Source organism: Seriola dumerili, unplaced genomic scaffold (assembly GCF_002260705.1).
Source record: "Seriola dumerili isolate Sdu_G_001 unplaced genomic scaffold, Sdu_1.0 BDQW01000052.1, whole genome shotgun sequence".
Classification (NCBI taxonomy): domain Eukaryota; kingdom Metazoa; phylum Chordata; class Actinopteri; order Carangiformes; family Carangidae; genus Seriola; species Seriola dumerili.
Window position 1 is genome coordinate 16,892,840 of NW_019174307.1, and position 11,070 is coordinate 16,903,909.

An 11,070-nucleotide genomic window follows, 5' to 3' on the forward strand; every position below is an offset into this window, starting at 1 on the left:
AGAGCATCAGGCCAACCCATATCATTTGATAGTGCTGCTAAATGTATTTATTGGACCGAAGCCAGTAAAAAGAAATGGTAACCTTTTTGATAATAGCACCTTGAAAACCATACACTTACACACATACAACACACTCTCATGCACACACACACACACCTGCACTTGCATCGAACACCCTCACTTTCAGTAAAGTAGCCAAATCCAGGAAGTCATTTCCACACAATGTATGTGACACCCCCCCCTTTTTAATGTAATGGAGGATGGTAATGTCTGTTATCATTATTTATGTATATTGTTTGTGCACAGCATCATTATGCCCAGTTTGTATTAACATTTTGGCAAAAGCATATCAGCACCTTGTTTGTTTATTAGTATGATTTTTTTTTTCAAATTATTTTATTTCAGATGTCGATTTATAAACAAATAATCATCATCGTATTTTATCATCCATATAATGTATAAGATCATTTTATGATTGAGGGGGCACTTCGTCATTGCATATAACTCTTTTTCTTCTGTAAAAAGGATCTTTTGAAATGTTGTAATATATGTGATAGTGAAGATAAAAACTTATTACAAAGTTCTACAGCCTGTATATACATTGGAAAAATAGGGCTTTTGATTAGTAGATGCAGGAAATACATTTATACATGTAAAGTCTTTTTCAGAGACTGTAATTTATCTAATTTGATATACAGTGAAATGGGGCTAATGGTATTCATCATGTAAATTATCATATGTGGTGTTATATAACGGTTTGCTTTTTTTTTGGTTTGTGGTCAACTAAGTTCATGATCAAATCATTTTTATTCCTAAGGCTGAACCAGTGTTTGCTATAATCAACAAATTATTTATATACAGTACATTGACCATATTAAGGTACTCGATTCCCTGTGTTGCTATTTTGCTATACCCGGACAAAAAAAAAAAAAATCTATTGATTCAAGCACATATCAACAACACATGTACTCTCCTATCCAGTATATGACGTTGCATGCCTTAATACAACCGTTTTTCAAAAAATTCAATTAGACTTGAAGGTGGTGTCTCCACAGGACAGGGTGAATTGTATTTCCCTCCAGCGTCTCTTTCCTCGTTTTAAAAGCATAATTTTGTAACGGTAACCAGGGTCAAAGTTATGCAATAATAATGAATAGTGCCTCATATCACACACTTGTAATACCAACTGCTCTTTGCAGGAGTTTCAATTTCAGCATGTGTGCTCAAATTAATAAATTTTAAATGAGAAATCATGAATTTTCTTTTGGAAAAAGCACAGACAACATTATGCAAGTCGGACCTCTAATGTTTCGCTTTCTTTATTCGCACTGAGCCTTATGCCATTGTGTCAAATGCAGCATCCTCCCATTACACGTTCACGGGCTGTTCATAGCACGCACTGCATTATTACTTTGCTCGCAATAAGTCACTTCCTCTAAGGGGAGCAAAACTGAGTTACAAAGGCCTCTTGATGTTTCAGCTTCAGCACATTAAATCAACATAGTGATTCCATGGAAGATAATGAGGAATCTTATTCATAGGAGAGAAAAAAAAATCCAGTGGCTGGGATTCCAGAGTGATGCCTTTGTTTATGAATACTGATCTTACACTTTGTATCAGTTCAATATCTATTTTACTTTCTGTGTAACATCTGCTTTTGATTTCCTGGTTTTGAAAAATTTAAGTAGTGAAACCAATGCATATGTTTCAAGTTTGCTGATATTACGTACAGTAATCGTTGTTCCTGTATTTATGTAAAGTGAGTGTAGTGTAAATATATTCAGATCTTTCCATTCTTGCCGTTAAAAAAAAAAAAAATTGTGATATTGCTCAGCATCGCTTCAAAAGGGAGATTCTGCTCATGGAAATCCACATCTGTAAAAGAAGATTTTTAATCCTGATATTTTTCAAAACTCCAAGAACAGGTGTCCTTTCTTTTTTCTGTTACGCTTTTCTTTTCTCCAAGAGTTGTTTAAGTATCCAGTCAGTGTTTTTGCCTTTTTCTCTGTATTTTTCATATGGATGGAGCTGTGAAATTAAAATAAGTTCAAACATATACATGTATATTAATATGAATGGAGGCATGAAGGTTAATAAAGTTGCATTTTGTATGTAACGCACTGGTATGGAACTAGTTGCTATCTATGACTGAGATGGATGGTATGTGGTTTCGATGTCACTGAGACATCTGAGCACTGTACTCACATTCACTGGCATTCAGAAACCTAATCTTGGTATTAGGGAAGCCATTTTAAATGATAGCTGATATACAGTACACAGAGTACATCTGATCACTACAGGAAGAAAAAAAATGGTACAACCGTAGACTTATTATTATCAGTGCTTGAAGTGGGCTGGTATGCACTAGTACGCAATACCGGCACTTCTTTATGTTACTCTTGTAGGCTACCGTTACTTTTTCTTTCTTCCCAGCACTTCTCACTAGCTGCCAGTACTCTTCTGCCCTCTCCATTTCAGGATCTGGGCGATTCGTTTTTGTAAAAAACTTGTCAGGAGAAAAGACAGTAAACTCAACAAACTTGTGCCGCGGTGTCCCGCCCACAGCACCATCTGATTGGTTACACGTCACGAATAATAGCCTATCACACTGAAGGCTACTGTGTACGCAGACGGTCACAGACTAGAGCAGTTTCGTGAACAGCGGAGCTGTTTGTCGAAGGTAAGACAGCAGACATCACTGAAGTTGTAATAAACATCACAATCCTCTACACTGAAGTTACAACAACACCACACTCTGATGAACAAGTTAATCTGTTGGTTCAAGACACACCGAGCAAGAGAGAGAGAGAGAAGCTATCGCTAACTGCTAAGCTAAAGTAACTAGCATCTGAATAGCGTCTAAACAACTCGGTGAAAGTCGCTAAAAGGAGCAGAGAGCTGTGAGTGCTGGAGCAGAACTAGTGTAAGTTTAAATGCACAGCAGGTAGTGAGTCCCTGTGAGGAAGAAAACGGCACCATTAACTGTTTTCAGACAGAGCAGCAATAAGCGCTGTCAGTAACAGAAATTGACTGGAGATAAGACACTACACTGACTGAAGCACATAAGCAAGTGAAAGGTCACTAACTACTGTTACTGAAAAGACATTTTACTAAAGTAGAAGTAAAATCACTGTGTAAAAAGATAAAAGTTAAAAAGTAAAAGTACAACGTACGTCAGTTAAAATGTATCTGAGTAAACATGTTACATTTTAAAAGGGAAGGGGTAAAACATGCTATATGGTGATATTAATATATGATAAAACTATTAAATTTAAGAGCATCAGTTCACAGATGAGGACAGCAACTAATTCATTCCAGGCACTTTTTTCCCATTTCAAACACTGATTATTATATCATCTTGTTAAATGTATTGAAAATCTTTGGTTTGGTTTCACAAATGTTTAAACATCCAAGAAAAGCATCATGTAGATCTGTGTAACCTACATTGTTTATTGTTACTACCATCAGAGAGTGGAGTGGAGTTTTAACATAGCATGTAGTGTATAGACTTTGTGAGAACAGGTTGCACTTGAAAGAAAACGCCCAGTACATCCTGTACGGTGCTCTATTATAAATGGATCTGGATGAATGTTTCTGTCTGCCAGTAAAGGATTCCAATGATTACAATAACAAGGTTTCAATTCCCACTCTGCTAAGCATTTTGGTGTGCACATATATCACATGAGTGATTTATCACTCACAACAGCCTATGTTGTGCAAACTATACTGTACAAGTCAAGTACAGTACAGTGAGAAGAAGCTAAAGCTAATAAGAGCGATAGTATAATAATCCACACTGGGAACTTCCTCTGCACCAGGACAAGCTCAGACATCTTCTCTGGTTTGTACAGTTTCTCTTGGCGCCTTGTGTCAGCACTTTTTGCTGTGACTCACATCAAGGATGATATACCGAGAATTAAAAGAGAAAAAAGAAGAGAAAGAAGTCGTCTTGTTTTAATTACACTGAATTGTTAGTATTCGATATTAAGTATACAACTGCATGAAGGGCGTGCTCCTGAACAATTACAGAATAACTGCAAATCACATGTTGCTGTTCCAGGAAGAGCAAAAAAGAATTTGCACAGTCAAGATTATTATTAACGCTGAGAAATGTGACGTGTGAATGAAAATGTGTGGAGCAGTTTTGATTTTAAAACAGCCAAATTTTGCAAATGTTCCACTAAAATATCTGTTCCATACTTGTTTTTTTCTTGACAAGTTGTGGTCTACCAATGCTTTTTTTTTTTTTTTTTTAAAACGAGCATCTGTAATAACAAAATCGCTTTTGATTAATCTTTTCACTCAACTTTAAACTTTAACTGAAAATCAAAAGGCTTGATGTCAGTGCTCTGACATCTGAAAATGTCAACTTCTGATATGACCTGCTCTCCAACAATACGATCTAGGTTCACCTTTAACAATAAGATATTGTGTATGAATAGATATATTAAAATACTGTAAAGGTGTGAGATCCCCACTGTGCTGAATTTAACAGCTGAATCTTTTTTTTTTTTTTAAATGTGGAATTTTAACCTGGAAACAATATTCTGTAACATTTTAAAAGTCAGACATTTTAAAATATTCAACATAATTTATAATATTCAACACAAAACCTTTATTTGCATTATGAGAGTTACATGGCTTCATAGCACATTTTTTTATTTATCAATTCAGGTTACATCTTCATTTTATGAAGCTAAGACATAAAATATCCGAACACTTCTCATGTGTATCAACCATGTCAAAATATTTCATGTATATACTGTGTATTTTTTAAAAGTATTGCAATAATTCACTGGCACATACTCCACTGAGCTGCTACCTTGGCTGGAGAAAGTGATGACAGCTTCGGACTGTGGCAATATTCAATTCAATAATTTGATCCATCTCAGACTTTGCCAAGAAATAAAAAATAAACAGTCTCTGCAATTTAAAACAAAGTTTAAAATCTTTATACACCCAAAAACAATCAATGGATTGTATCCTCAAACAGCAGACACAAAATATATACATCTTAACAAATTATAGAAACTTCAAAAATCAATTTTGCTCAGCCAGACTCAAATTATGAATAAATTTGGTCATAAATAGAAATTAATGTATTGTGAAAATGAGGAGGGGCAGCCAACATACAGCATCTTGGCAGAGAGTACCTGATAAAAGAACATTGTCCCAAAGGGGCAGCTTTGTTTTTCATTCATCCAAAAAAAAAAAGAAAAAAAAAAAAGCAGTTAAAGGCACTTTGAAACGGTGTTTGAATAGATGGAGAGTAGTCAAAGAAACCAAAAGCTTTCACAGACGTTCAGACTGGCAGGTGCTCAATCTAAGTCTAAAAAAAAAATAAAAGAATCCCAAACTCAGAGACACCGCTTTGAAACCACTGAGGAAGACAGATCATCAGTGATGTGATGTTGTAATCCTGTTGTGAGCAGAGCAAAATATCTAATGCTGGGACACATGATTTGCAACCGAAATAAAATCAAGATGAGCGAACATCAGCTCGTCAAACATATCAACTTCCAGGGGAAAGAAAATAACGCTGATCTACTGCTGAAATCCCACGTATTCAAAACTGTATGCCTGAAGTGGCTGAAGTTAACATGGGGTAAAACAACTCCCATCAAAATACGTTAAATCTTTTCAGTAATTCAATAAAATCCATGTATTGATCATGAAAGAAAAATCCACCATTTAGATTTATCTCTGCCTAAAAGCATTGAACACTTTCTGTAATGTCCACGTATGTGTTAAGTTATAAGAGCACAGATACAGAACGTTGACAATGCATTCCAAATGAATATGATTAATATCTGATAACCATTATCTCCCCTTTATTTCAGGTAAATACAGATTTTGTTTTGCTTTGAGTCAAGTTACCCTCAGTGACAAAGTGTTCAATAACTCTGGCAGTGTTAAAGTCAGCTTGCAAGCACTGCGCTCACCACATGCCTCACCAGCTTGCAGACAGTGCTCGTCCCAGTATTCACTTACTCCTCACATCTTCCTGCTGTGCCTTTTATGAAATCCACAACTTGTTCTCAGTACAACTTTAACTAACTGATGTGTTACTTTTTATATTACACACCCTCCGGCCAAAACAACACATGCTTTGATCTCCCAGTTCGTAACAATGCTCCATCTACCTCAACACTTACAGTATGGCAGTTTGCTATTGGAGTTCATTAAATAAATGCCCATATGACACAGATAGAATCGGTACAGTGACAAAACTGAAATGAGAATTGTTTCCTGAAAAGTTGTTCATAATCTAATGAAAATAAAGGCTTTAAAAAGATTTAATATAATTCCATCATTACATTTGGCTAATGATTTTTTAGACTGACACCTTATGAAAATGGGCACACACGTGGAAATAAAATAAGGCAACAGTAATATTTAATCTTTTTACAATAAAAGAAACAATGACATGTGGGCCAGCACTGCTAAGAATATCTCCACTGGGAAATGAGAGGAATAATCCACCAGTTTTTCATTTGTCAGTTTGCTGATATGTAAGTGCCAGTTCTTTGTCCTTGTTTACTGAGAAATAAAAAAAAAAGATTTGATTTGACTTGGTTTGCAGGAGGGGGTGTCTCTAGCGCTGGTGTCTCTTCATGTGGAGGGCCAGGTGGTCGGAGCGGGAGAAACAGCGGTTACATACTCCACACTGGAAAGGCTTTGCCCCCGTGTGTTTCCTGAAATGGCGAGTCAGCTCATCAGAACGAGCGAAGCGCCACTCACATCCCTCCCACGAGCACCGGTAAGGCTTCTCTCCTTCAGTGAAAAAAAACAACAAAAAAACAGCACATGTTGAGATACATTTCCCTTGAAAGTACAGAATATTTTTCTTCATATCTCAAAAGACTAATGAAGGAGTTTTGATGATGAAAAAACTGATACCACGCCTCAACTGTGAGCCATAAATCACAGCGTGTCCTGTCTTTCTCCCTGCCCCCTTTATGAGAGCTGCAGGGTTTATGTGATTTGACAGCAGTGAGATGTGGGCCAGGTCTGTCAGCAGACAGAATGCATCTGCATGCCAAGTGCATTTTTCTGCCTGGCAACATCACCACTTTCACCCCAAAATAAGAATGCAACTCCAAACACTTTACCTGTATGGGTCCGTAGATGGGCTTTTAAATGAGAAGACTTGGTGTATACTTTCTTGCATCCTACAAAAAACAAAAAGGAGAGCTCATTAAGAACTTGTAATGTTATGTTTTAAAAAGGAACATTTCAGTTTTTAATGCTGCAAAAGACCAGAGGACTCACCTGGGACATCACAGTGGTGAATCCGCCGTCTCTCCAGATCAGGATTATTCCTTCGATTGTACTTGACTGAAGCTGACTGGGCCAACTCTGGGGACAGCGGGCCAACACCCGGTGTCGTTGGAACTGGTGTCAGGCTTGAGTGCTGGACTGGTCCAGCACCTGGACTTTGGACGAATCCAACACTGGAATTTTGGTCTGCACTTTGGATTGAAGCTAAACTGGAGGTCTGTCCTGGATCGATGGGATTATGGGTCTGAAAAGTTAACTTAGAGGCGATGCTGGCTTCATAGGAGGGAGGTGGGGACAGATTGCTAAGGAGCTCCTTCCCCCTGTCTGGACTTGGGGGCTCGGAGTTTGGCGGAGAAGGTGGCAAATAGGTAGGTCTCTGCTGATGGCCTAAGTGTTGATTAAACTGAAAACATTCACCGTGAGGACCGCTTGTGTGTTTAGCAGAATTCTGCACTGAGCCTACATGGACGTTCCCATTTGGAAGACTTAACGGGACCATGGGGATGGAGTTCAGCTGCGACCCGTGAACGAGCTGCTCCAAATCAGAGTTCAAAAGCTGAAACAGGGGAACATCCTGGAAATCTGCCACTTCCTGCTTGATGAAAAAGTTACCACTTGCTGTATCAGCTGCGCTAAAAACACCTGGGAGTGTCGGTGGCACTCCGTTGCCCTGACAGGTGGGGTGCATCAGGGAGTGTGACGGCTCTGTTTTAATCTGCCTCATAGTCCTGCAGAGGCCTGGGTGCAGGTACGTGACGTCAGGAAGGAGCAGGCTCATGTTGACGCTGTAAGGGGAGGCAAAGTCCTCGCTGAAGGGCGGCTCGAGCATCAGAGCGCCATCCCTGCACAACATTTTGGAATTTACTATGTCCTGTGGGTGGGGAGACAGGTAGCTGTCCATCTCTGATTTCCCCTGGAAAACAAAAGCAAAGGAAATGATCAGGTCAGCCATGGTTTAGTTGTGTCTGTTAATCAAAACACAAGTGTTATTAAAAAAACACAAGTGTCTAGTGATGGATTCAGGCTCTCACATGGGTTCTTGAAAGAGCCTCATTCTGAGATATTTTTCCCTTTAACTTTTGATGTTGTGAAGGCAGCAAGATTTGGATTTAGAGTCAGCACTGAATTTGTCAACGCCTCACTGGTCCTTTACTTCTCCTTGTAAAAATAATAATTCCAGGACCCTTTAAAAAAAAAAAAAAAAAAGATCTGCTGCTTAATGTAAAACCATGAGCACCCCCCGCCCCCTCCAAACACACCAGTTTCGACTGATGCTGAAGAATCAAAAGACTCACAAAACAAGCTACTGTGACTATATTTGTGGATGCATTTGGGGCCTGCACTTGGTGTCTACACACTGCCACATCAAAGACGCCCCCCCCCTTCACACACACACACACACACACACACACACACACACACACACTCACATACACCCCTCCTTTTACAAGCAGCAGACACCCCTTCTGAAACGCAGCAGCCTGAGCTGTTTGGAAATACATGGCTGAAATTAGAACATCCAGTTGCTCTGCAGCGCTATGCATCTCTTCCTCGCAAGTTTTCGGGAGCAGGGTGCAACGTTTCACATCCCAGCCATGCCCCGCTTTCGATTCAGCCCAGTCAGTGAATGTCAGCATCAATACAGACATTCAAAGCTCACAATTTCCGTCACGGGATGGGGGGGGGCGGCGGCGGCAGCCGTAAATATTACAACGAGTAAACACACAGGCCCTACCGTCAATATTAGGCTTATATCTATAAATGAAAACAGTCTGTTTTTTGGTTGTTTTCTTTTTTTGCTTTTGATCAGCAACATGCAACCTTTCTACGTCAAACCAGCGGGCATCAGTAAACACTGATGCTCCGAGGCAGATGCAGAAGAAAAAAAAAAATGCAATCCCCTACCAAATTGTAATCATGATAAGATGAAGTTCCCGGGATGGCATCCCTCGTGTTACAGAGCACTTGTCCATGATCTTCACCTCTCAGACCGTCGGCTGCCAGTGGTGCGGTGGTTTTCTGGAGAAACTGCGCGTCCTGCCCCGGAGCAACCCAAACATTATTCCTTACGGCAGCGGCCATAAAAGCAGAGGTAACTGTCTAACTATCCGAAATCTTTCACAAATAAATTCAGCATAGGTAATTATTATTTTTTGTTTTGTTTCGACACAATCTGCACAGGCAAAGCAGCGGCTGTCAAACGCTCATTCTCCCCTTTTTTGCGCTGGCTTGTCAAATTACGCAACTGCGTGGTATCAGCGCGTCTGCAGGGCGGGGCTGAACATGTACAAAATAATAAACAGGACAACCGGGCGATCGGGATACACCTAGTGTAATGAATACTGTGGTTGTATGATAAGCTGAAATGGATGAGGAAGAAATGGAAAATATCACCAAACACGTGGGGTTAAAGAGGCAAATCGAGGAGGATGAACGTGTCAGGTGTTTGTGTCCATAAATGAGAGGTTTATTGGCAGATTTCAAAATAAAGTGAGTCATCAGGGTCATGTTGAACAGGCCTGTGTACCTTGTTTAACTTTTGTATGACTTGTGATTTGTTCAAACTGGAAACAAACCTCTTTAAACTTTTAAGGACCATAGAAGAGCAGAGATAAAAGTGTAAGTTTAGTGTTTTTTTTCCATTGTATTTTAAGGGGGGTTCAGTCCTTTCTGACCTTTAAGACTTTCTATGGATAAATTAAAAGCGATGAGCTCTCCTCGTTTCACCCACAGTGGATCAAGTTAGTATTCCTATCATCTTTAGATGCAGTTTCTGATTTTCTTTGAGCCTCCAGCACACTTGGGTCCTGGTCTGGCATGTTAAAAACGCCACTGCAGTGCAGCTGTCTGTCAGGACTGCATACTTGATGCCAACATTCCTGAGCCAGCAGTGAAGCCTGCACACACACATATACTGGCAGTAGATGTTTCCATCAAAAAATAGCCCAGCATCTCACACAAAAAACATAGTGTGTCACACGTACAATCAACAGTGATTATATGTTCAGAAGCTGCCTGCACTAGTTTGAACTTTTCTCCTACAACAAACCAAAGCGAGCTGCCAAAGCTGCATTCATTTTGTACTTATTTGACGTCTTACTTACCTTTTGACTTGATGTTTTTATTTGCCCCCTTTTTTGTTCCTTATATCCTCAGGTATTCTCCAGATTTTTGGCTAAGCAATGAAAAGGAAACAGTAATCCAACCTGGAGCCCTCATGAGATCACAGTGACAGCAGCTTTATACATCAGCTTAACAAAACAGAATTGAATTGACGATTTTTTTCCCACACAGGTGTATGAAGTATTAGCCCATGTCAGTGATGGTGCCAGTGCAACATGCTGGAACTGGAAACACAGGTATGACACAACATTGGCATGGATGTGGAGGCTAAGCAGCATTTCACCATAAGAAACAAACAAAAAAAAACGAGTGTGTGCAGAGATGTTTTTTTAAATGTGACATTTACTGCCACTCCCATCTGTGTTTTTCTTCAGGCACTGTTTGTCCTCTTATTAAATACTGTAACTGCACCCGCTGCAGGCTTGACTGAACATGTTTCAGATGTGAATATCTCTGAGGTTAGATAAGGTCATATGTGAAACCTAAAGATGCTGGAAAAAAAATGTTTATACAGCCTGTATAAAATAACATTCTACCATTTTACATTGAAAATTCATATTCACTCAGTGCTATCTTTAGCCGTGAAGCTGTGAAATGACACAGGATCTTATGCAAAGTCTTTTTCCTCTTATAAATCCCCCCTGAAAACTAATTTTATCTCATGGC

The 11,070-nt window shown here is 39.3% G+C and overlaps 1 protein-coding gene across 2 annotated transcripts; it reads right to left on the reverse strand.

Moving 5' to 3' along the window:
• Positions 1-4,619: 4,619 nt before the first annotated feature.
• On the reverse strand, positions 4,620-10,508 carry LOC111218842 (Krueppel-like factor 5). 2 transcript variants are annotated; one of them, XM_022741317.1, is made up of 4 exons: positions 10,386-10,508; positions 7,273-8,194; positions 7,113-7,172; positions 4,620-6,774 (listed from the first exon to the last, which is right to left on the reverse strand). In XM_022741317.1, exons 2-4 carry the CDS (start codon positions 8,180-8,182, stop codon positions 6,596-6,598), a joined length of 1,149 nt encoding a protein of 382 aa, XP_022597038.1. In that variant the 5' UTR covers positions 8,183-8,194; positions 10,386-10,508; the 3' UTR covers positions 4,620-6,595. The 2 variants fall into 2 exon arrangements, with proteins under 2 accessions (XP_022597038.1, XP_022597037.1); XM_022741316.1 differs by lacking the exon at positions 10,386-10,508 and adding an exon at positions 9,187-9,486.
• Between the last annotated feature and the right edge of the window lie 562 nt (positions 10,509-11,070).

What these genes read in the sequence shown, in the direction of transcription:
- LOC111218842 (XM_022741316.1), bottom strand. Translation starts at nt 9,363, where the DNA reads ATGGCCGCTGCCGTAAGGAATAATGTTTGGGTTGCTCCGGGGCAGGAC. An exon ending in CTTATCATGATTACAATTTG is followed by an intron (nt 8,195 to 9,186) that starts GTAGGGGATTGC and finishes TTTGTTTTCCAG; the next exon opens with GGGAAATCAGAGATGGACAG. An exon ending in TCACCACTGTGATGTCCCAG is followed by an intron (nt 7,173 to 7,272) that starts GTGAGTCCTCTG and finishes TGTTTTTTGTAG; the next exon opens with GATGCAAGAAAGTATACACC.